This window comes from Giraffa tippelskirchi, chromosome 3, assembly GCF_054371585.1.
Source record: "Giraffa tippelskirchi isolate mGirTip1 chromosome 3, T2T-mGirTip1v1.2.pri, whole genome shotgun sequence".
Lineage (NCBI taxonomy): Eukaryota > Metazoa > Chordata > Mammalia > Artiodactyla > Giraffidae > Giraffa > Giraffa tippelskirchi.
Genome location: NC_137277.1, coordinates 22,660,925 through 22,687,715, shown reverse-complemented (window position 1 = coordinate 22,687,715; position 26,791 = coordinate 22,660,925). Strand labels below are relative to the sequence as shown.

General features: G+C 38.4%; 1 protein-coding gene across 10 annotated transcripts in view; it reads left to right on the top strand.

Moving 5' to 3' along the window:
* The first annotated feature begins 4,320 nt into the window (after nucleotides 1-4,320).
* The window catches only part of CDK12 (cyclin dependent kinase 12), a 59,996-nt gene continuing 37,525 nt past the window's right edge, over nucleotides 4,321-26,791 (top strand). For 4 of the 10 annotated variants that reach the window (XR_014080105.1, XR_014080102.1, XM_081582228.1 and 1 more), the window contains exons 1-6: nucleotides 4,321-5,942; nucleotides 10,518-11,399; nucleotides 17,363-17,539; nucleotides 18,437-18,576; nucleotides 19,120-19,290; nucleotides 22,695-22,884. Coding sequence is in view for 6 of the 10 variants with exons in the window: in XM_081582228.1 (XP_081438354.1) it covers nucleotides 4,897-5,942; nucleotides 10,518-11,399; nucleotides 17,363-17,539; nucleotides 18,437-18,576; nucleotides 19,120-19,290; nucleotides 22,695-22,884 (2,606 nt within the window). In the remaining 4 variants the exon portion in view is untranslated. Of the gene's footprint in view, nucleotides 5,943-10,514; nucleotides 11,400-17,362; nucleotides 17,540-18,436; nucleotides 18,577-19,119; nucleotides 19,291-22,694; nucleotides 22,885-26,791 lie in introns of all 10 variants that reach the window. The other 6 variants (XR_014080104.1, XR_014080103.1, XM_081582227.1 and 3 more) reach the window with 2 other exon arrangements.

Sequence of the window (26,791 nt, the reverse complement as noted above, 5' to 3'; positions counted from 1 at the left end):
TGAAAGCTCACTAGTGGAAGTGAGCTATTTCAAATCCTAAAAGATGATGCTGTGAATGTGCTGCACTCAATATGCCAGCAAGTTTGGAAAATTCAGCAGTGGCCACAGGACTGGAAAATGTCAGTTTTCATTCCAAACTCAAAGAAAGGCAATACCAAAGAATGTTCAAACTACCACAGAACTGCACTCATTTCACACACTAGCAAAGTAATGCTCAAAATTCTCCAAGTTAGGCTTCAACAATATGTGAACCGAGAACTTCCAGATGTTCCAGTTGGATTTAGAAAAGGCAGAGGAACCAGAGATCAACTTGCCAACATCTGATGGATCACAGAAAAAGCAAGAGAATTCCAGAAAAACATCTACTTCTGCTTCATTGACTATGCTAAAGCCTTTGACTGTGTGGATCAAAAAATATTGTGGAAAATTCTGAAAGAGATGGGAATACCAGACCAACTTACCTGCCTCCTGAGAAACCAGTATGCAGGTCAAGAAGCAACAGTTAGAACTGAACATGGAACAATAGACTGGTTCCAAATTGGGAAAGGAGTACATCAAGGCTGTATATTATAATCCTGCTTATTTAACTTCTATGCAGAGTACATCATGTGAAAAGCTGGGCTGGATGAATCCCAAGCTGGAATCAAGATTGCCAAGGGAAATATCAGTAACCTCAGATATGCAGATGATACCACCCTTATGGCATAAAGCAAAGAGGAACTAAAGAGCCTCTTGATGAAGGTGAAAGAGGAAAATGAAAAAGCTCGCTTAAAGTTCAACATTCAAAAAACTAAGATCATTGCATCTGGTCCCATCACTTCATGGCAAATAGATGGGGAAACAATGGAAACAGTGACAGACTTTATTTTCTTGGGCTCCAAAATCACTGCCGATGGTGACTGCAGCCATGAAATTAAAAGACACTTGCTCCTTGAAAGAAAAGCTATGACCAACCTAGATAGCGTATTAAAAAGCAGAGATATTACTTTGCCAGCAAAGGTCTGTACAGTCGAAGCTATGGTTTTTCCAGTAGTCAGGTATGGATGTGTGAGCTGGATCATAAAGAAGGCTGAGCACCAAAGAACTGATGCTTTTGAACTGTGGTGTTGGAGAAGACTCTTGAGAGTCCCTTGGACTACACGGAGATCAAACCAGTCAATCCTAAAGGAAATCAACCCTGAATATTCATTGGAAGGACAGATGATGAAGCTGAGGCTTCGATACTTTGGCCACCTGATGTGAAGGGCACTAATTGGAAAAGACCCTGATGCTGGGAAAGATTGAAGGTAGGAGGAGAAGGGGATGACAGAGGATGAAGTGGTTTGATGGCATCACTGACTCGATGGACATGAGTTTGAGCAAGCTCCGTGAGATGATGGACAGGGAAGCCTGGCATGCTGCAGTCCACACAGTCGCAACGAGCCAGAGTGACGACTAAGTGACTGAATAACAAAATATACACTGTGTTGGTAGTGGTTTAGTTGCTAAGTCACGTCCGACTCTTTGTGACCTCGTGAACTGTAGCCTACCAGGCTCCTCTGTCCATGGAATTCTCCAAGCAAGAATACTGGAATGGGTTGCCATTTTCTTCTCCAATATATACATTCCTATGTATAAAACACATTCTTGATGAAAGTGAGAGAGGTGAAAGAGGAGAGTGAAAAAGTTGGCTTAAAGCTCAACGTTCAGAAAACTAAGTTCATGGCATCTGGTCCCATCATTTCATGGGAAATAGATGGGGAAACAGTGGAAACAGTGTCAGACTTTATATTTTTGGGCTCCAAAATCACTGCTGATGGTGATTGCAGCCATGAAATTAAAAGACACTTACTCCTTGAAAGGAAGGTTATGACCAACCTAGATAGCATATTTAAAAGCAGAGACATTACTTTGCCAACAAAGGTCCGTCTAGTCAAGGCTATGGTTTTTCCAGTGGTCACGTATGGACATGAGAGTTGGACGGTAAAGAAAGCTGAGCGCTGAAGAATTGATGCTTTTGAACTGTGGTGTTGGAGAAGACTCTTGAGAGTCCTTTGGACTGCAAGAAGATCCAACCAGTCCATTTTAAAGGAGATCAGTTCTGGGTGTTCATTGGAAGGACTGATGCTGAAGCTGAAACTCCAATACTTTGGCCACCTCATGCGAAAAGCTGACTCATTGGAAAAGACCCTAATGCTGGGAAGGATTGGGGGCAGGAGGAGAAGGGGACGACAGAGGATGAGATGGTTGGATGGCATCACGGACTCGATGGACATGGGTTTGGGTAAACTCCGGGAGTTGGTGATGGACAGGGAGGCCTGGCGTGCTGTGATTCATGGGGTCAAAAAGAGTCGGACACGACTGAGCGGCTGAACTGATCTGACTGATGTATAAAATAGATAACTAATGAGAACCTACCGTGTAGCACAGGGAACCCTATTGATCAGTGGTGGCTGGTGGTCTAAGTGGGAAGGAAATCTAAAAAAGAGTGGATATATGTAAATGTGGACTTCCCTGTAGCTCAAATGGTAAAGAATCGGCCTGCAATGCAGGAGACCCAGGGTTCGATCCCTGGGTCGGGAAGATCCTCTGAATAAGGGAATGGCAATCCACTCCAGTATTCTTGCCTGGAGAATCCCCATGGACAGGGGAGCCTGGCAGGCTACAGTCATGGGGTCGCAAAGAGTCGGACACGTCTGAGCGACTAACACACACACACATATGTAAACGTATAACTGATTCACTTTGCTGTACAGCAGAAACTAACATAACATTGTAAAGCAACTATGCTGTAATAAAAATTAATTTCAAAAAAATAAAGTTTGTACTGCTGGAATGATAAGTAGTGGGACAGGGTGGAAGGTGGGAGGGAGGTTCAAGATGGAGGAGACTACGTATACCTATGGCTGACTCATGTTGATGTATGGCATAAACCAACACAATACTGTAAGGCAATTGTCCTCCAAATAAAAATAAATTAATTAAAAATAAAGGATTTATTTGACAAAAAAATAATAAAATAAAATCCAGCTCCTTCACTCAAAAATAAAGTTTCTACTGCTGATATGATGGTGGATTAATTTGGATGATGAATTTTATTCTTCAAGGTTTTATTTGACACATCATCACAATTCCTTCTGCCATCCCCACTTTTCCATTTTACTGTGTGTTGTGGGTGCATCCTGGGTCAAATACTTGATCTCATTTAAAAGATTAAAAAAAAAATCAGAGTAATTTTGCTGAACTCGTGGCAATGTTTAAGAAGGCTGACCAGTCACTTGTCTAATTGACTCATTAAATTTCCTGCCATCTGCCATCATGTTAGATACTGGTGGAGACCTTCACATCCAGGCCCTTTTGCAGCAATGAGAAGTCACCACACCTGCCTTCAAGTACTAAATTCTATACTCTTTTTTTCTTTCTTTTTTCTTGAAAGTATTAATTTTACTTCCACAGATTAAAAAGTTGTCAGGTCTTCCTTTTTCTTTGGCCTAGATGCATGGCTTGTGGGATCCTAGTTCCCCCACCACTGATGGAACCCGGGGTCCTGGCAGTGAGATCATCTGAGTCTGGTTTCCTTATCTTTAAAACAGGGATGAAGCAAATCGTGTTTTGCAGGGTACACTGAGAGTCAGTAATAATTTAGCACGTAGCTGTATAGGCTACACAAGTTGGAAGAATTGTTAATACATTAATACTTACGGACTTGGGTTGAAATAGCACCACATTCGCCCTTTATCCAGTTGACAATATTAACATGCTGATACTTAAAGAAGTTGTACAGAGTATGCAAAAATTGGGGCTTCCCTGGTGGCGCAGACGTTAAAGATACACCTGCAATGCAGGAGACCCGGGTTCGATCCCTGGGTGGGGAACATCTCCTGGAGAAAGGAATGGCAACCCACTCCAGCATTCTCGCCTGGAGAATCCCAAGGACAGAGGCCGGCTATAGTCCAAGAGGTCGCAAAGAACCGGATAAGTCTGAGTGACGAAGCATCTCACTGTGTGTGTCACACACACACACACACACACACACACACACACACACACACACACACATTAGTTTGCGGCGAAGCGGAGTATGTATTTGTTCAATGAGTTATCAATAAAGTTTCAAATTAAACAAATCCTCCCTGGTTCGTTTCAATAAAGTTTTGCTCAAATGGCGAGCTCACTTCTTATCGCGAGAATCTGGCGGAATGCTCCTCTAGCTGGGGACCTGCTCTCGCGTTGTTTGAGCTAGCAGCGGCGAGAGGTGAACGGGAAGCACGAAATACCGCGATAGTACTGAAGATTCTCGCGGTATTTTTTGGGATTGCCCCCTCCCCCCGCCTTCTTCCTAGTGCCGTTTCGGTTTAACCTAGTGTGTGACTGTGAGTCTGTGTGAGGGGCCGAGTGTTTGAGGTACTTAGGTGAGGCGGAAGCTAGAAAAGGAGCTCCCTCAGGAGCGAGGGACAAAGGGGGCGTGAGGCTTCTAGGCCGCGGGACCCCAGCGACAGGAAGCCGCCCCGAGCGGGCTACCGGGTAGGGGAAGGGCCCGCGCAGTCCTCACAGGGCCCCAGAGCCGGAGTCGGCCACACAGCACCGGGCCGTCGGCTTCCTACTTCTTCGACCTCCCTGGCGTCTGGGCCTGAGGATTGGCTCGGCGTGGGGAGGAGAAACAGATTCGAGCAGCTACTTGTTTTCTCGCAACTCCACTGCTGAGGAACTCTCATTTCTTTCCTGGCTCCTTCACCCCCACCTCATGTAGGAGGGTGCTGAGGAGACGGGAGGGAGGAGGAGCCTGGACTACAGTCCCTTCCCTCCCCACCCCCTTGTAGGGGCGCTTTGGTAGGCGTGGGGCTGGGGGGGAGGGTGGGGGTTACTTTTTGGAGTGCTGGGGAACTTTTTCCCCTTTTTGAGGCCAGGGGAAAGGGAATGCCCAATCCAGAGAGACATGGGGGCAAGAAGGACGGGAGTGGGGGAGCTTCTGGAACTTTGCAGCCGTCATCGGGAGGTGGCAGCTCCAACAGCAGAGAGCGTCACCGTTTGGGGTCGAAGCACAAGCGGCATAAATCCAAGCACTCCAAAGACATGGGATTGGTGACACCCGAAGCAGCACCTTTGGGCACAGTTATCAAACCTTTGGTGGAATATGATGACATTAGCTCTGATTCCGATACCTTTTCTGATGACCTGGCTTTCAAACTGGACCGGAGGGAAAATGATGAACGTCGCGGGACTGATCGCAGCGACCGCCTGCATAAACACCGTCACCACCAGCACCGACGTACCCGCGACTTATTAAAAACTAAACAGACAGAGAAAGAAAAAAATCTGGAAACCTCCAGCAAGTCGGGCTCGACAAAGGACCGGATATCAGGAAGTTCAAAGCGTTCAAATGAGGAGAATGATGACCACGGGAAGGCACAGATCTCGAAAAGCAGCAACAAGGAATCCAGGTCATCCAAACTCCATAAGGAGAAGACCCGGAAAGAACGTGAGTTGAAGTCGGGACACAAAGACCGAAGTAAAAGTCATCGGAAAAGGGAAACACCCAAAAGTTACAAAACCGTGGACAGCCCCAAACGGAGATCCAGGAGTCCCCACCGGAAGTGGTCCGACAGCCCCAAGCAAGATGATAGCCCCTCCGGAGCTTCTTACGGCCAAGATTATGACCTTAGTCCCCCGAGATCTCACACCTCTAGCAATTACGACTCCTACAAGAAGAGTCCGGGAAGTACCTCTAGAAGGCAGTCAATCAGCCCACCTTACAAGGAGCCTTCCGCCTACCAGTCCAGCACTCGGTCACCCAGTCCCTACAGTAGACGACAGAGGTCTGTGAGTCCCTATAGCCGGCGACGTTCTTCCAGCTATGAAAGGAGTGGCTCTTATAGTGGGAGATCACCCAGTCCCTACGGTCGAAGGCGGTCCAGCAGCCCTTTTCTGAGCAAGCGCTCTCTGAGCCGAAGTCCACTTCCCAGGTGAGCTATTTGTCTAACAGTCTGTTCTTTCCTACTGTGGCTTATGAGGAACTGGGGATTAGACCTATTAACATTTTGTGGAAGCCCCCAGTGTTTGGCATTGTCTAGAACACTTTGCTGTTGGGTAGTCATCATGTAGGTGAGACTGGTCTCCCCTTAACCCAGAATTGAAGAGGAGAGTTCACATGCCTAAAGCTGCTAAAGGTAGGTACTTCCATTACTGGGACCTTCAGCTTTAAGCTCCTATGTGAGAAAAATCATAGGCTTCTGCTTACTAAATGTATGGAGTTGATACTGGTTCCCAGAGTTTAACCAGTTATTTCGATTGCTTTGTCCTAACTTTTCAAAAATCACTTTGGAATTAGTGCTTTAGGCTTCATTGGACCTGATTGGAGATTTCATTTGTGTTATTTGAGGCTGTTTTCCTAGGTCATCTACCATTTGTGTTGTCCACTGTGTCTCCAAACCTGTAAGTTTATTTCCTAATAGGCAGTTTTTTTGTTAACTTACAAAAGACTCCCTTCTTTGATGTTTCTAGTAGGAATTAAGCTGATTTGTTCTTCCCTTTTATAGTATAACCTGGCAGAAATTGGTTCCAAGGATACTTTGATTTTCTTTACAAGCATCACCATTGACCTACCTTGTGACCACAGCAGTATTCAAAATCTTTCTCTTAAAAAATGCTAATAGTATCTTCATTGTAATATTTTTGGTGATAAAGGCATGTTAGTTTGAAATTTAATTGTTGGAGTGAATTGTCTACAGAAAACTGTTTTGTTCCTAAGTGATGAGGTGTATGTACCTCCCTCTTTGTAGTCTTATCATTTTCCACAAAAGGAGAACTTGGGCTTTGGAGTCACATCTGAGTGGAATCCTAATCTTGTTTTGTAACCTTTGGCATATAATTTAATTTCTCTGCATGTGAAATGAGAATAGTTCTAGAGTTGCGAGGTTTAATTAGTAAATATGAGTACATAGCCAGATACAGTGCCTGGTCAGTAAATTCTATCAGTGAGTGAGAAAAATGTTGAACACTAGTAGAGAAATTACGCTAATTTGAAAAAAATCCATGCCATGTCTTTTATATGTCAATGTGAGTAATTTTTGCTGACTTAAAGTTATAATTATTCATAAACTAGTTTGAATTCATCAAGCTACAAGAATTCCTAGCTGTCAGAGTATATAAAGTTCCTTAGGCTTTCCCCCTCCATTTTATTATTGTAGTCAGGACTCAAATATGTACCACCTAGATTCTGCAATTAATACTTGATATACATTTTATCGTTTCTATCCATCTCTTCATCAAGCCATCTTCATTTGTTTTGATTCATCTCAAAGTAAGTTGCATACATCAGTATACTTCACTGTAAAACACTTTGACATGTACACCATTAGCTAGAGTTCACTTTTTTTTTTCTGGAGGAGTGAGAAGTAAATTTATATACAAGTGAAGTAGATATCTTAAGTGTACTATTTGTAAAATTGCTTAGTTTTTTTTAAGGACGCCTAAGAAATAGTCTCAGAATATTTGTTTTCTTGAGGGAGTAGTTTCCTTAAGAATTTTGATTGTTAGGGGGTTTGAGAATACAGAATTGCATTGAGGCTAAAACAAGTTTCAGTAAAAACAAGCTGCTTTTGCAATAATTCCTTTTGGATTCAAATCTCAAGTTCTCTCTTCCTATACTCAGTTGGAATTAGTGCAGTAATGGTAAAAATAAATCAAGAAAGAATTGAAAACACAACATGATCCTATAGGACACAAATATAAACACTAAATAATAATCCTGGAGTCACACGCACATTTTTAGTTGGCTAGTAAAGAGCATTACATGTTTGTAGGTGTGCGGTATATGCATATGTACATATTTTTCCTCATTCAGTTTCTTAAGAGTAGGGAACATATAGATCCCTTTTATGGACTTCTCGGTTATTTTTTTTTTCCTTGAGAGAGACAGTCAGAATTAAACAAGCGATATCATTTTAGACTAAAAATGCTTTGAGAGAAACCTTGAAGATCTTGGCATCTACCAAATTAGTAGTGATTAATAGTAGTAATTTCATTTCAGATGGGTGGAACCTAACTTAATTCAGAGAAAAAATACATTTGTATTTGAAGACAATTTAAGACAATTTACCTGTTTGTTGTCCCCTTTTTACCCCCTTTTTTCCTTGAAGAGTGGATCTGGACCTCAACTTTAACATTTATGTAACTTATAGCCATCCAAATGTCCTATTAACAGTAAGATTCTGTTCAAAAGTTGAAGGATTTGTAGCAGAGTTCTTTAGGAAGATTCAGTCTTGTAGAGCATGTTTCTGACATTACTTAGTGTTTTCCTGAGATAATGTTAGTTTCAACCCAGTCTGTAATTCAGAGAAAGCCTCTTGTTTTAGCCACTTTATTTACAGGAGATGTATTAGTTTTCTTAAGAGTAACTGGGTATTTAGTAAATCCGTTTAACTAGTTTCATTGTCCTGTATCCTCATGTTCATATAAATGTTGTTTGATTCCGGTGATTACTTTGTATTTTAATTAACTTTTGGAAGGAAATTTCCAAAAGGCATTATGGGTATAAGAAAATCATGACTAACATCATGTGAGTTGTTTCCCCTACCATGTATATGCTATTTGTTTTGAAACATTTTGAATCACATCAGTCTTACCAATGATTAACCATAAAAGGGAGATATTGAAGATCTGAAATGGGAACAATTTGTTTTAGACTATTGGGCAAATTATGTTTTGTCCAGTCATACCTGACACATTGTGTGCCTGCTAAGTTCCTTCAGTTGTGTCTGACTCTTTGTGACCCCATGGATTGTAGCCTGCCAGGCTCCTCTGTCCATGCGGATTCTCCTGGCAAGAATACTGGAGTGGGTTGCCATGCCCTCCTCCAGGGGATCTTCCTGACCCAAGGGTCGAACTTGCGTCTCTTCTGTCTCCTGCATTGGCAGGCAAGTTCTTTGCCACTAGCACTACCTGAGAAGGCCGGTAGCACATTTGACTTTATTAAAAAGCAAAAAGAATTAAGGGGGGGGGTTGGATTTTAATTTAGAATAATCTGCCTTTTAGATTCCCAGATTTTACTTTCCAATCCTTTCTTAATAATGGAGAAAATAAGTTGAATATGCAATAATACCTTGCTGTATGAATTTCTAAAATGTTTATTGGAAATCATTTTATATTTGAAAGTACTAGAAGCCATCATAGTTTTAAGAACATCTAATAAATTATTTTGGCAAGACAGTTTCTCCAGTTTATGTAGTTTGTAAATCCTAAGTCTTGTATCTTGGGAGTTTGTTTAGTATAGGCACAACTTAATTATAAACTGAGGATACAGGAACAAAATCTTTTCCTGGGATTTCTCAATTAGATAGCTCTCTTGTTTAAAATTTTAGGTTTTGGTGAAGTGTGCTAGTTACAACGTGTAGCATTAAGTATGACTTTTAAAAATCATGTTTTCACTTTATCAGATATTTAAACCAAAATTCTAAAAGTAATTGTGAATATGGATATGTTCTAACATGGGAAAAAATATCCATTCATCTTCTTTCAGTTGAATAAGTAGTGGATAATTTATGACTGAAATACGTTCCCATGAAGGATTTATTTCCTTCTAATCCATTTTTTAAAGTAAAGAACATTTTTAAATTTATAGAAAAATTGTGAAGCTAGTACAAAGAATTCTTTTATATCCTCAAACTCATTTCCCCTATTATTAATATCTTATATTTGTTATAATTAATGAACCAATATTGATACATTATTATTATTATTATTTGATGGTACCATCCATTCCCATCACTTCATGGCAAATAGAAGGGGAAAAAAATGGAAGCAGTGACAGCTTTTATTTTCTTGGGCTCCAAAATCACTTCGGAAACGGTGACTGCAGCCGTGAAATTAAAAGACACTTGCTCCTTGGAAGGAAAGCTAAGACAAACTTAGACAACATATTAAAAAGCAAAGACATCACTTTGCCGACAAAGGTCTGTATAGTCGAAGGTATGGTTTTCCCATTAGTCATGTATGGATGTGAGAGTTGGACCATAAAGAAGGCTGAGTGCCAAAGAATTGATGCTTTCGAATTGTGGTGCTGGAGAAGACTCTTGAGAGTGGGTGCCATGGACTGCAAAGCAATCAAACCAGTCAGTCCTAAAAGAAATCAACCCAGAATATTCATAGGAAGGACTGATGCTAAAGCTGAAACTCTAATACTTTGGCCACCTAATGCGAAGAGCCAGCTCATTGGAAAAGGCTCTGATGCTGGGAAAGATTGAGGGCAGGAGGAGAAGAGGGTGGCAGAGGATGAGATGATTAGATAGCATCACCGACTCGATGAACATGAATTTGAGCAAACTCCGGGAGATAGTGAAGGACAAGGAAGCCTGGTGTGCTGCAGTCCATGGGGTCGCCAAGAGTCAGACAAGACTGAGCGACTGAACAACAACAATCTGTTTTTAAGATTGCTAAGTACTCAAACTGGGTTTTTTTAGTTACAGTTCTTCATAGTTTAATCTATTTTCTTCCATATTGCTGTAGTCTATCCATTTAAATTTTTTTTCTTTTTCCAGTAGAAAGTCAATGAAGTCTAGAAGTAGAAGTCCTGCATATTCAAGACACTCATCTTCTCATAGTAAAAAGAAGAGATCCGGGTCACGCAGTCGACATTCCAGTATCTCACCTGTCAGGCTTCCATTGAACTCCAGCTTGGGAGCTGAACTCAGTAGGAAAAAGAAGGAAAGAGCAGCAGCTGCTGCAGCAGCAAAAATGGATGGGAAGGAATCCAAGGGTTCACCTATATTTTTACCTAGAAAAGAGAACAGTTCAGTAGAGGCTAAGGATTCAGGCTTGGAGCCTAAAAAGTTACCCAGAGGTGTAAAATTGGAAAAATCTGCCCCAGATACTGAACTGGTGAATGTAACACATCTAAACACAGAGGTCAAAAATTCTTTAGATACAGGGAAAGTGAAGTTGGATGAGAACTCTGAGAAGCATCCTGTTCTTAAAGATACGAAAGTACAGGGAACAAGAGACTCTAAACCTGTAGCACTGAAAGAGGAGATTGTTACTCCAAAAGAGACAGAGACATCTGAAAAGGAGACCCTTCCACCTCTTCCCACAGTTACTTCTCCACCTCCTTTACCAACTACTACCCCTCCACCACAGACACCCCCTTTGCCACCTTTGCCTCCACTGCCAGCTATTCCACAGCAGCCACCTCTGCCTCCTCCCCAGACAACATTTAGTCAGATTCTTTCTTCAAGTACTTCAACTTTGCCCCCCTCTGTTCATCCAAGGACATCTACTCTGTCCTCTCAAGCAAATTCTCAGCCCCCTGTACAGGTTTCTATGAAGACTCAAATATCTGTAACAGCTGCTATTCCACACCTAAAAACTTCAACGTTGCCTCCTCTGCCCCTCCCACCCTTATTACTGGGAGATGATGACATGGATAGGTAAGTCCTGTAGTTAACTGGGAAATTTTAACCCTCTTGATCTAAGTGTAATGTAGTTTTTGTTCTCAAGGCTTTGTCAAAATTGTTCTGATGCACGTCTGTTTAGAATGCTTTCATGAATAGGAAATGCCTGTGATGTTTGGTTTTCAGTGGAAAAAGTCCTTATGTATGACATGATTAGGAAAAGAGAATTAGAGTTTGAGGTCTAGTAATCGTTTTCTCACAAGAGTATCAATAATTTTGATTTAAATTTTTAAAAATCATTTTTTTTCTTCTTAAATTTTTATGTTGAAAATTTTAGTATTACATAGCTGCAGAAAAATTAATACCTGTATGCTCTTCACCTAGATTGACCAGTTGTTAATTTTTTGCCATATTTTTTTAAGCTATAGATATCGTGACATTTTTGAATAGTCTAGCATGTCTCTCCTAACAAGAACACTTTCCTATATAATCACAATACCTTTATCACCCTAAAAACATTCATTTATTGAATAATATCAGTAGCATATCAATCATAATAATATTAATATCTTCAGTGGTCCCCAAAATGTCTTTTATATCAACTTTTTTCCATCTTGATACTTTAAAAAAATTATCCTTCAGAAGCAAAAGAACAATATGTAGAGTCTTTGCTAATTAGAATATAAATTCACAGTGTGGTGATAAGAAGCGCTCTCATTTTAATGAGTCCTCTGAGTATTGAGACCTGAAATGATTTGAAGCATGAATCTGATTTCATGGAAGGCATTAGTAAATATATTTGTTTAATTTCTTGGCGGGCCTAGCTAGGCAAGTACAACCAAACAAACTTGATTTAGCAGTGACGTATACCATGGCAGTCTTCTGGTTATTGTTTTTTCTATGGAGATTCTGCCCTCTTGTTCTAGAGAATATGAGTTTCACTCAATACAAGAAGTTTTCATTGTAAGCACAGAAATAAATATTATCAGTCTTGCATCCCTGACCAATTCCCAAGCTTCCATTACTTTCCAGGTGACAGCAGTAGTTTAAATACTGATACATTTCAGCCCTTTAGGTCTGTATTTTTTCAGACTACTCTCTGTGCTTTTTTAGAAGGTGCAAGTGCAATAAATGATGGGAAAAGAGACTATTTAAATGAATGGCTCCGTTACTATATATAGTGGTAAATATGATTTTAAAGAAAAATTCCACATGCTCTTTCTAATATTAATAGGTGTTAATGAATTCTGCCACATCCTGAGAACTACAAAGGAGAAGAACAGAACCTGAAATTTATGTAGAAAAATTTGTTTGAGGTACACAATATACTTATCATAGATACAAAATATATATTTTTGTAGTTTTGTTGAAAAAGAAGTCATCCAGAGGGAACCTAGGCCACTATCTTTCCATGGGAACCTTGTTTATATATTAGTTTACATAGTGGCTAGAATCATATCAGTGTGGCTAGGAATCTTCCTTTTGAAATGTTTACTTGGCTAACTAAGTAGACATTGAACCTATCTACCATGAGTCAGGGTAGAGTGCAGATTTGCAGAGGTGGAACAATTTTGATAGAAGGCACATAGAGATTTCTATCTTTCAGATTGTAAATGAAGGTAAAGTAAGATCATTCAGTGCTTATTTGATTATGTGTAGCTGTCTTTAAGAACACTCGTGAGAGAGAAGTGAGAAAAATTATTTTTGTTACATATTAATTCTGATTCCAAAAGTTAACTGTTTCTTTTAATAGTCCTTATTAAAAGTAGAAAAATGGAAGTGAAGATTTCTTCCAATATCAATTTTATTTTTTCACTATGTACTAACTTAAAATTCAAGATGGCTTTTCTGTTTTTGTCTTCATTTACTTATTTGCTGCCACCCTTTCCATGTACCAGCTGCACCTTTCACATGAAAAACATTTGTTTATTAATTTAAAAAAAGCTTATTTTGGCCATGTGACATTTGGGACCCTAGTTACTCAACCAGGGATCAAACTTGTGCCCCCTGCATAAGAAGCGCTGAATCTTAACCATTGGACTGCCAGGGAAGTCCCGAAAAAATAATTTTATGTAAGAAGACTTTTTAGGAAGAAATCTGAAAGTTGTGAATGGAACTTCTATTCCTCTGTACTTTATCTCATAGGAGACTGCAGGAGCTTAAATGTTGAGAATGTGACTTATACATCTTTTTATTGCCTATAGTACTTTAAACATAAAACATAGAATGCAGTCATTAAATAAATTGATTATTTGAATAAGTAAAACTGCTGAAGGAACCAGGGTCAGGGCTTGTGTGAAATGAAATTGGGCATGTAGTTAAGAAATTATTTGTCACATGAATGATATAAAGCTTGGATTAGAGGATTTGTCCTTTTGGGAAAAGAATTAACCTCTCTTTCAAACGTACGTGTGTGTGTGTGTGTGTGTGTGTGTATTGAGCAGAAGTATATAAACCCAGGTATCAAATGGAAGAGTGAATTTAATTAATGGTGTTTGCAAAAACCTTTCCGATTCACAGTCTACAATTCTTGGTTTCTAGAAGCAAAGGCTTCCAAACATCCACTTTGATACAATGCATTCTTCACAAACATAGCTGTTCATGGGGATATGCTTCTTTTAAGGAGATCATCCATATGCATGTGGCTAAATTGCTTCAGTTGTGTCCGACTCTGTGCGACCCTGTGGACTGTAACCCACCCCCCAGGCTCTGTCTGTGGCTCTGTCTGTGGGATTCTCCAGGCAAGAATACTGGAGTGGGTTGCCATGCCCTCCTCCAGGGGATCTTTCTGACCCAGTGATCAAACCTGGATCTCTTATGTCTCCTGCATTGGCAGGTGGGTTCTTTACCACTGAGCCACCTGGGAAGTCCAATCATCTGTAAGCTCTTCTTTAAATTTTCAGTTAACCATGTAGGGTTTTTAAGATTTTGTTTTCTTCTCTATTTTTTTGATAGCCTGGTTCATCTGGAGTTTTATCAGACTTGAGTAGAGTCTACAGGATTCTTAAAGGCTGTATTTTTAAAGTACTGAACTCTTGTAGAAGGTTTGAATTTAGGATTTTGCTAACAGAATGCTTGTTTTCTATTTCTATTCTATTAGAATGCTAATAGAATGTTTTTAATGTGTTCATTCAAATTTTAATAGAAGTTTATAAAAATAAATCACTTTTTAAACAACCTGCTTTAAGAGGAAGGAGATAAATGACCATATTTAAAGTGCATGTTTAGTTACCCAGTCTCCTCTGTCCATGGGATTTCCCAAGCAAGAATACTGGTGTGTGTTGCCATTTCTTCCTCCAGGGCATCTTCCCAACCCAGGGATTGAACCCATGCCTCCTGTGTCTGCTGCATTGCCGGCAGATTCTTTATTCACGGAGCCATCAGGGATGGGGATATTTAAAGTAGTTTATTTTAAATTTTGAAAATTACAAAAATTAATTTTGGGGAATTCCCTGACTTTTCAGTGGTTAGGACTCCAAGCTTCCACTGCTGTGGGCACAAGTTCCATCCCTGGTCAGGGAATTGAGAACCTACAAGCTGTGTGACATGGCCCCAAAAAAGTTAATTTTCTTTTTGTGTAGTTCATATGTAAATTCATATATATATTTTTATTAACAGTAAAGACTTATAAGAGGCATTTACATTATACCTACAGAATAAATTCCAGCATCATAAATTCCAAGAGACTATCCATGTTCTAAAATTTGAGCACTCTGGGATTTGACAACTTTTTTTTTTTTTAATTATACACAGGCGTTAATGCAACCTTGTCTCCATGAGTGAACCCTTCTGCTGGTATAAATGGCGAAGCAGGAAATACTGATAATGATAGGGTCAATCAGTTCTTTCTGGTACTGCATCTTCAAGTAATGACTTAGGTGTTCAGTATTTCTTCCACTATGTTAGGCTCTCTCTGCATCTACCATATGTTCTCAGAACTATATAGAGCTTTATTTTAGTGAGTACCCTACACTAAAGGCTAAAGACCATAATATTGCTAAGCATTGCAATTTTATCATTTTTATTTTATGCATCATTATTGCAAAGTTTTTGGTAACATGTGGAATTTGTTGAAACAAAATTTAACCTCTGTTTAACTTGTGTGCTCTAAACTGGTAGTACATATCCCATCAAACACTCATTCTTTCTTGAAATAACATACTGAAATACAATTTTTCAGAAGCAATGTACATTTTCACAATAGCAAATAATATTTGAACTCATAAAGTAAATTTTGGAGAAAACAAGATGTAAATGTAAAATATAGACTGAACTTACATGAAATGATGGTGAAAGAATTCAGTTAATTTAATTCTAGTGACACAGAACCAAGCTGGACTTTATTTTTGAATCAAGAATTGAAGTTTATAAAAAGTATTTTGACATAGTAATTGAAAAATTAGGAATTTTCTTTTCTGAATGTCTTAAAAATTGAGGAAATTTAAAAAAAATCTCTATGACACCCTGACCCAAGAGTTTTCTAGTAACACTTTGTTTCAGGGTAGAAAAGTCTTACTGCGAGTTGGTGTGTGTTCATCACTATCAGTAATTTAACAGAAAATTTCAGATGATTGTTTTGCTCTACCTTGACTACCCCAATTCCGGTTAATACGGTACAAACTAGATTCTGTTAGTTTGTATGATTTTTGAGATTAAAATGATGAAAAATGATAGGAAGTAGTAGCTTTTGAGATTGTGTTTCACACGCTGAAGGTAGCAGTATGCTTTAAAAAGATAAGTTGCAAGGGATAGCTGTATTATCTCTTAGATGTATTTATGGTTCTATGTAAATATTTATGAAAGTTTTCTCTTAATAACCACTTGCTGAAAAAGTAGAAGAGGTTCCTACTGTGGTTAGGATTCTCAGATCCTTTTTAATCTTTTGATACTGTGATGGAATACAAAAGACTATCGGTTTTATTTCTAGACATGAATTAGTATACTGTCTATCTTTTCTGAGGACATGCATGGCACAAAATCATTCTTTTACTCATAAGTAGAGGTGGTTAGAAAATTAGATCTGAAAATTGAATTTTCTAATCTATTTCAGAAAAGCCATCCCTTTTGTTCCCCCACTGACTATTATAATTTATTGGAGAGTCTTTCTGCTGCCAGTACTTTGTTGTTGTTGTTGTTTAGTCATTGTCGTGTCTGACTCTTGTGACCCCATGAACTGTATGTAGCCCACCAGGCTTTTTTTTCCATGAAATTTCCTAGACAAGAATACTGGTGTGGGTTGCCATTTCCTTCTCCAGGGGATCTTCCCAACCCAGGGATTGAACCTGTGTCTTCAGCATTGGCAGGAAGGTTCTTTACCGTTACCGTTGAGCCACCAGTGCTTTGATGATTCTGAAATAGTCTCTTGAACTCGTTCTCCTTAGATTCTTGGTTTGAGGGTTATTTATCCATTTTGGGTGGTTGACTGTGATTGCCTTTTCTTCCCAACCAGTAGAGTAAGTCAGTGAATTTTTCATTACTTGTATTTCCAGCTTAGCTGTATTTCTTACAAGACACTCTAAAATGCTCTTTACTTTTTCCAAGTTTCTCTCCACATCTTTAGTAACATAGTAGTATTACACTGTTGGGCTGTCCATCATTATTGAAATCTTTGCTGGTTAAACTGTAGAGCAGGTTTGGTGACTATGCAGGTTGCCATGGTGCTTTGCAACTTTAAGATTATAACTTCCTGTATTTTATTTCATCTCAGTAAAAATCCAGATAGCATCTTCGGGAGGACATTAAAGAGTTTATTGAAGTTTCTACAAATAATATCCCAGATTTTTTTTTTTTTTAAATATACTATACATTTCTTTTTGCAAAATCCGAGTCTCTTTAACTGTGACTAAACTCCATTTCTTTATGTTATATTACAGGGGCTTTTCCCTTACAAGTAAAATCTTTGTAACCTCTTAATAACCAGACATCACAATCTTTGAGTTTTATTTGCACATTCTTTAAGTAATTGTGATCTTTTTCTTTTTTCCCTCTCTGTTGTTTAGTCCAAAAGAAGCTCTACCTTCAAAACCTGTGAAGAAAGAGAAGGAACAAAGACCACGTCACCTACTCACAGACCTCCCTCTCCCTCCAGAGCTCCCTGGTGGGGATCCATCTCCCCCAGACTCTCCAGAACCAAAGGCAATCACACCACCTCAGCAACCATACAAAAAGAGACCAAAGTGAGTTTTTGGCAGAATCCATCCCTACCTTTGGACCACAGCCTACACCATTAGGATCATAGAGGATTGGGCCTAATGTAGATCTTCCTTTATTTTCACAGATAAAATTCTTTCATCTACATCCCCAGATACCTTGTCATGTTTTTTAAAAAAGTAATAATTTCCCAAATTCAAGTTTACCATGAACATTGATCCTGTGGTATCTTTTGAGTTCATACTACTTAGAGTATTAAAGAAGAAAAAAACCCTTTTATTCAGAGGATGTCAACCATGTACATATTAATGGGGAATTAATAGATGCGGGATTTTTTTCCCCTGAACTACATGAGTTGCCATGTCATAATGTAGTAGAATCTGAGTTTGATCTTCTGATTGTTAGCCTTCTTTTCTTAGTAAGAAAAACAGTTGCCGTTTATTGAGCATATATTATTGCCAGAGTTTTGTAGTTTACTTTTATAGTAACCCTATGATGTAGGGATTATTTTCCCATTCTATAGTTGAGGAAGCCAATAAAAAGTTAGAAAGTAAGCAGCAATTCTATTGTTATTTGATCTTATGTCTTCCTGAAGCAAAAAAAAAAATGTCTCAGCCACTGTGAGAGACTATTTACTATTTATTTTATATTATTTGATTCCTGCCTTTTTAATTAAGAAACTGATAGATAAGACCCAGGAGTCAGAGAAATCATCATAAAAGAATTCTGTTTTGTTCTTTGAATACTCTTAGGGAATTCCTTGGCATGGTTAGTACTCTGAGCTTCCGCTGAAGGTCATAGGTTTGATCCCTGGTTGGGAAACAAAATTCCACAAGCTGTGTGATGCAGAAAAAATATATATACACTTAAATTTTTAGAGCAACTTTTTTGTTTGTTTAATTTTTTTGTTTTGCCTTTTTTAGAATTTGTTGTCCGCGTTACGGAGAAAGAAGACAAACAGAAAGTGACTGGGGAAAACGCTGTGTGGACAAGTTTGACATTATTGGGATTATTGGAGAGGGAACTTATGGCCAGGTATATAAAGCCAAGGACAAAGACACAGGTAAATAATGCCCCAAAATTCTAGATGTCAGAAGGTTAAAAATTTAGCAGTACTGCTGTTTTAAGTGGATTTAGCAAAAGTAAACTTTGAGTTCTAATTTGGTCTCCAAAAGTTACAAAATAGACTAAAATTTTCCAAAAGCATAGTAAAATTATTACCCTCTAAAAACCTTCCTTCTGGTTGTCCATTGAAAATGTTTTGGGGGATGTAAGAAAAGGTAAAAATAAAATTTGTAAGTTGCTCTTTGTTTGGTAAGGAGTTAGTTCTTGAAAATAAAATGAAGTAGTTGAATTTTTGGTATATTTTAATAATCCAAAATTTTTAGGCCTAATTGAATATTGAATTAAAATTTTAAAGGCGTTTAAAAATCAAAGATAAGAAAGGGAACCTGGGGATTTTTTTAAAAAAACAGTATAAAAGTATCTTGCATGTAGCATTAAAGTAGGCACTAAGTTTATCAGAGCAAGAGCATATATTGGTTGATTCACAATGGTGGCCAGAAAATGCTAATTATGATAAAACTGTTTGAATTTGCTGTAACAGGAGAGCTAGTGGCCCTGAAGAAGGTGAGACTGGACAATGAAAAAGAGGGCTTCCCAATCACAGCCATTCGTGAGATCAAAATCCTTCGTCAGCTGATCCACCGAAGTGTTGTTAACATGAAGGAAATTGTCACAGATAAGCAGGATGCACTGGATTTCAAGAAGGACAAAGGTACTACTAGCAAAGAATCATGTTTCTGTATGGTAGATTGGTACATTTTATTTCCCTTTCTTAGCTTGTTTGTATGTTTGTGTTTTTTAACAGGTTGTACTAAAAAAATCCAGCTTCTTTAATTCATATCAAAATTAAGATGTTAATACATTGCTCTTATGCTAGACAGTGCGTATTTTATAAAATGTCTGTTCCTCATCAATGTACGCTTACACTTTTGAAATGATTGTTAATGATTACAATTAGAGTGCTGTAACACCTAATAAGGCCAGCACATAAAAAATGTAAGTTTCTCCTCCAAGCAACATTTTGAAGTGTTCTTTTTGGTTTTTTTTTTTTCACGAATTATAATAATAGTAATGAAAGTTAAAACCCAGATTAGATAGTTATTCTCATTTTTACATCCTTCTTTGATTTATGCTGTGCTTAGTCACTCAGTCATGTCCAACTCTTTGCCACCCCATGAACTGTAGCCCGCCAGGTTACTGTATCCATGGGGATTCTCCAGGCAAGAATACTGGAATGGGTGCCATGCCCTTCTCCAGGGGATCTTCCCAATCCAGGGTTCAAACCCAGGTCTCCCACATTGCAGGCAGATTCTTTACCATTTGAAGCCACCAGGGAGGCCCAAGAATACTGGAGTGGGTAGCCTAGCCCTTCTCCAGGGGATCTTGCCGACCCAGAACCGGGGTCTCTTGTATTGCAGCCAGTAGGCTGAGCTACTGGGAAGCCCTCCTTTATTTATATGCATCTTTTTTTTTCCTTTAAACATATATTTGTAGTCATACAGTTTAGAATCCAAAGCAGGTATTTCTAAAACAATTTTCTTCAGGTCACATTGTGGTTTTCCTGGATTTGTAACTTGTCTTTGGGGAATAAAGTTGTTGTAGTCTATATATGACATCCAGCCAACTTCTGTTAAAATAAATCTGAAGGTTTAGAAATGGGCAGCTGTAAAGAGATGGCATATGTGAATATAGCCTGGGATATTAAGAGAAAATATGATTGAAATACATAAAATTAGAAGGGTATTGGTTAAAGTTAAGTTGGACTTCTTTACAGAGCCTCAAAGATATTAGCATTAAGGGAGTAGTATCTCTTGAGTTTGGTAGAAGTAGTTTTAAAGAAAAGGAAATTCTGCTTAGATAAATTTATGAAAGTTAGATCAGAATAGAATTAAGTATACTAGGTATATTTCTGGGTGTGTTTTTTAACCTTTTCTGATTATAAAAATAATACAGAGTAAAGATGCATAAGAAAATGTTAATCGGTTGCTTTTGGACAAGTGCTTGCTTTTATCCATATCATTCTGTACTGTATAAGTAATTTACTATATACTGTTCAAATTCTTCTTCTTAAAAAAATCATAAAATAATTGAGGACTTCCTTGGCAGTCCAGTGGTTAGGACTCCATGCTTTCACTGCAGTGGGCACGGATTCAATCCATGGTCAGGGAAACTAACAACGCTGTGCGGCATGGCCAAACAATAAAATTTTTTTTTTAATCAACAAAAAAATAAGTGAATGAATGGATGTGTGATGCATGCCTATTATGGAAGAAATGAAAATATAGATGAATAAGAAAAGGAAAATGGCAATTACTTCTCTCCCACTCCCTTCCAGTATACTACCATCTGTAGAAGATCACTATATAGTATTAACATTTTGGCATATTTCTTTCTGGTACTTCATAGATATTGTATTTATTTTAACATAACTGAGATCAAGGTGTATTTAGTGTTTTATAACTTGCCATAAGCAATTTCCTGTATCATTAACATGTTTTAATGACTCTGCATGAAGATAAATGAATCCAAATTTAGTTTCACCAGCCCTTGTTGAATAATTAGTTGTCAGTTTAAAAAAAGATTGTAATAGCACCGCATTGAGCATCTTTTCATAAATCTTTGCATTTTGATTTATTTCTTCAAATAGTTTCCTAGAAATAGAATTATTTGGTGAAAGGAATTTTCATATTTAATTATAAATTGCATAATAATTTATGTCCCACCAGTGAGTCCCATCTCACTGTATCCTCCATAATGTTGAATTTATCTTTTTAAAAAACTGTCATCTGATAGGTGAAGTATGAATGATACCATTATTTTGGATTGCATTACAGTTTTTTCCCATGTCTATGAATTTTACTTATTTTTCTCTTTCTTGAGTTATCCCTTTGTATCCTTTATCCACTCCTCTTTAGCAATTTTAGTGTTTTCTTTTTTGTAGGAGGGCTTAACTAAAGCTAAGGTATTCTTTAATCTAGTAGTTGTTAGCTTTTTTGGCAGTCACTGCTGCTGTTGCTGCTAAGTCGCTTTAGTTGCGTCTGACTCTGCGCGACCCCACAGACAGCAGCCCACCAGGCTCCACCGTCCCTGGGATTTTCCAGGCAAGAACACTGGAGCGGGTTGCCATTTCCTTCTCCAATGCATGAAAGTGAAAAGTGAAAGTGAAGTCACTCAGTCGTGTCCGACTCTTTGCGACCCCACGGACTGCAGCCTACCAGGCTCCTCCGTCCATGGCATTGTCCAGGCAAGAGTACTGGAGTGGGTTGCCATTGCCTTCTCCGTTTGACAGTCATGGACCTTTTAAAATATCTCATGGATTCATTCTTCAAGAAAACATTTAAAATGTTATATGCTATTTCAGAGTCCTTGAAGCCTACCCTCTAGACTAAGAATCTTTGCCTTTATGTTACTGAGAGAAGAATTTTAGACTGGGTAGATCATAGTATAACTAGGTCTAGTGTTTCTTATGTTACAGAGTTTGCCTCTATCATACGCCATGCTGAAAGTGTAAAGATAATGTGGATTTCAAATCTTTCACATTTCTCTTAGCCTTTTACCTATTTTTAAATTTAGGATGTTAAATTGGATGATGCATTTTTCTTTCAGTTCTTAAATACTATAAATTTCATTAATAGTCTGTACTAAACGCACCCCTGGCTTATTATGTGAGTGCTGTTAGCACTTCTGTAAAGACTTCTACAAAAGTAGTCTTAGACAGTGTGTAACAGATGGGCATGGTTGTGTGTTACAAATAAAACTTTATTTACAGCAGTAGACAGAAGGGATTTGCCCCAAGCAGTCTGTAATTTGCCAACTGATTTAGATCATAAAAGACTAGTTATACAACCTAATTGGGGCAGTTGTCCCCTTCAAGACGTAAGTAGTCCTAAGAGCACCAGGCTGTGGGTCAGAAGATTAATTCAAATAGTAGTTCTGTTATTTATTATTAGAATGGGCAAGTTACTCAATTGCTGGAGTTTTAGTTTCTTCATATATAAAATTAAACATCTTTTTCTAGAGAGCTTATGGTCAACTCCAAAATTATATAAAAATTAAGGCGTTGTTATTTCAGCATCCTTTTTCTCTTGTCTAAATTTTTTCTTTCATCCTATGTAGGAGCCTTTTACCTTGTATTTGAATATATGGACCATGACTTAATGGGACTTCTGGAATCTGGTTTGGTGCACTTTTCTGAGGACCATATCAAGTCATTCATGAAACAGCTAATGGAAGGATTGGATTACTGTCACAAAAAGAATTTCTTGCATCGGGATATTAAGTGTTCTAACATTTTGCTGAACAACAGGTAACATAGTAACCATATGAGGTTAAGCATTTTCTCCCTCTCTTCTGACACCCTTAGTTTCAGCTAATTAATTAAACAGTTATAGATAGACCCAGTAATGCAGGTTTATGTTTATGTACATCTGGTGTCTGTACCTTAGGAACAACTTGTGATGGGATACTTTTTTTTTTTTTTTTGTGATGGGATACTTTTATCAGCAGAGTCTCAGACTCAGTCTCGGTAAGGAGCTAAAGGAGATAGGATTGTAAAGGTATTTTTTATTTTATTTGTAAAGGTTTTTTTAAATGCAAACATTTTAGAGAATCACTCACATCCTACAGGAATATTCAGAGAGCTTTTGCCGTAGTTAGTAATACTTTTGTGGTCCTAGGCAAATTCCTACACACATGGAGTTCTTAAGGAAATTCTCCTTTGTTTTGTGGAGAGAAACAAACCTGCTCTTTTAGCTGCTTTTGAGACTTTCTTAGTTATCGAATTTCAGAGTAAACATAGATGTAGTTGGGGACTGACCTTTCTGCCAGCGCTTACTCCTGGGTGTTAATAGTATAGATGGACAAGAATTTGGTAAAGAACAGTGTTAATCCTTCAGAAGTTTTTATCATCTGCTTCCTTCCTCTTTGGCTATTTGCTTAAAGTGAATTGGTGATACCATTTGTCACTCAGAGTAGCCTTGAGTAATAGCCCTACATATTGAGGAATAAAAAGCAAGTCTGGTACCCTTGAAATAAGGCCAGTGTTGGTTCTGTAGGTAATTAGGCTGTTTATAGCCATCTTTGTCTGATGCAAGGAGATCCAACCAGTCCATCCTAAAGGAGATCAGTCCTGGGTATTCATTAGAAGTACTGATGTTGAAGCTGAAACTCCAATACTTTGGCCACCTGATGTGAAGAGCTAACTCATTTGAAAAGACCCTGATGCTGGGAAAGATTGAGGGCAGGAGGAGAAGGGGACAACAGAGGATGAGATGGTTGGATGGCATCACCAACTCAATGGACATGAGTTTGGGTGGACTCCGGGAGTTGGTGATTGACAGGGAGGCCTGGTGTGCTGCAGTTCATGGGGTCGCAAAGAGTCGGACACAACTGAGCGACTGAACTGAACTGAACTTGTCTGATGCACCCTTTATATTAAATATTTCTGTTCAATTCTGTTTAACAAACATTATCTATTAATAGATGGGACTATAGATGACTATGACATGTTTCCTATCTTTGTGGAGTGGGGTGACCAGCTCTTCATGGTTGCCCAGGACTGTCCTTGTTTTAGCACTCAAAGTCCCATGTTGGATGGTCGGTCCCTGGAGAGTTGCATTTAGTAGGGAAGCTAAACAAATAAGTTGCTTATTTCTGTAAAGATTTGTTAAACTCTCCCCCCACCCCTGAATTTGGGAACATCTGGGAAGATGTGGTTTCAAGGAGTGAATAGGAATTTACCAGAAAGAATGACAACAGAGGGTTACATTTCTAGGCAAAAGAGATTGAATTTACAAATACACAAAATTTACAAAAGCACATAAATGTGACAATAACATAGCATGTTTGAAAAACTGGAAAAGGAGTCAGTATTGCTAGGGCAAGAGGAGTGAAACACATAATGGCGAGATGAAGCTGGACAGTTGCAAGGAGCCAATTTAAATTTTATTTATAAGAGACAGCCATTAAGAAGTGCTGGTTAATTTTTTGTTTTTAAATTATACAATTAATGCATTATTTCATTAATTGTCCAAATTACTGTAAAATTATTATTTGTACTTAAATACCTTTATGAGATAAAACGTGATATTAAAAGATTCCTTTCTGTCACTATATCTGTGACCCACCACAATTCTTATTAAAGCTGGACTTGGTTAAAACCATCTTATGTATACAGTTATAATGCATTAAAAACTTTAATGATGATGGCTATCACCTTGCAGTTTTCTGGACTATAGTTTTAATATACTTTCTTCTGTTCCTTTTGCTCTTCTGTTAGGGGATGTGTCAGGCCAGGAAATAATTGCAGTCCTGCTTGGTGTCCAATTTGGTGGGTCCAGCCCCTCTCTGTCCCTAACGTCCCGAGTTCAGGAAGCTGGTGAGCTTCTAGACTAAAGTGAATTTTCTTTTCAGTTTTCTAAGCAGGCTACAGGAGTCTCATGGTCTAGTCTGATCCAACCAGCCTCTGCTCTTGCCCATTTAGTTCTTTCTACACAGAGACTTTTGAGTGAGATGGCGTAGAGAGGAGTCCTCAGATGGTTGAAGGAGGGAAAACTGTTGATGAGAGAGGGAGGAGAGCAGGGTTGGGCTTCGTGATGTTATCTTAATTACACAATGGTAAATGAAACCAAGTTATTTTAGATATAAGAGAGACCATTTAGTCTTCTGCTTTAGAAAAGTCACTAAATGGTCACTATATAGGGTGTGAACTGGGGGCACACAGACTTATTAAAAACATCATAAGAAATGGTCTGAACTTGAACTAACCAAGGCATTGCTAGTAGAGGATGGACAGCACGGACTTGGTAGATCAGTAGACTTGATGAGAGAGTGAATGGTGGGGAATGAATCAGTGTACTCACAGATTTCTCACTTGAGAAACTAGATGGGCGGCCCAGTGGTCAATATAGGGAATACAGGAAAAATAGGGATAGGGTGCATCAGGCAAAAGAGTAAAACCCCATACTATAATATATCCAGGGTACTATAATATATCCAGGGTAGTGATATCAAATAGGCATATGATCACATGGGAGTTTCAAACTAGCATTGTAGACTCAGGAGTTACCAAGCACAGAAAAGATATGAGAAGATGAAACCCGAGAAACTGGTCAGATAGATAGGAAGAAAATAAGGAAATATCATGAATGCAAAATTGGCAGGTTTAAGAAATGCGTGGTCATAGATGTCAGGTGATGTAAATAGGTTTTAAGACCCAAGAAGAGAATCTGAAAATAAAAAAGGTCAGTGGTGAAAGTGTGGGGTCAGTGGATGGGTAGCACAATTAATGGGAAGGTGATTGTAGTTGTGACTTTGTTTGTTTTTATTAATTTTTTATTAAGGATGCAGAGCTTTGAGCATATTTAAATGCTAAGGAAAAAGAAAGTCAATCAAGAGGGGAAAGCTGAAGATTCAGGAAAGAACCAAAGTAATTTAAAGGAATGAGGTTCTAGAGGAGATGGCATCAAAGCCAAAGGTGGTAGTACTGATTATCCCGGAACAGGAAAAGAGATTGGCACATTTTTTCTGTAATTGAAGGGAAAGGAGAAAGCAAAGTTAGAGGTGTAAGTAAGTATAGGTAAAACAATGTTAAATAGCTCCCACCTGATGACATCTGTTTCCAGTGAAGAAGGTTATTTACTGAGAGTAAGAGGGTGTGGGGATGGATTAGGAAATAAATTAGGTTCTGGTGATATTTAGGTCTAGCCTGATTTTCCATAACCATATATCTACTGCTATTTTTTTAAAATAAATTTTATCATTTTCACCATCTTTTTAAAAATTTTATTTATTTAAATTTTATTAATTAATTAATTATTAATTTTATTTATTTATTTAGCTGTACTGGGTCTTCGTTGCTACACGTGGACTTTCTCTAGTTGCAGTGTGCAGTGGCTACTGCCTAGCTGCAGCGTGCAGGCTTCTCACTGTGGTGGCTTTTCTTGTTGCGGAATGTGGGCTTAGTAGTTGTGGTGCACAGGCTTAGTTGCCCTGCTGCAAATGGAATCATCCCAGAGCAAGGATTGAACCCGTGTTCCATGCATTGGCAGGCTGATTCTTAAACCACTGGATCACCAAGGAAGTGCCTCTATTGCCATTTTAACTTTCAGTCGTACCATAGTAGAGCTTACCTTGAGTCTTGGGATCAGAGTAAGGATGCCAAGGAATTTGAGGAACCCTTTTTGTCTCAATATAGGACTCAAGACAGCTATTTC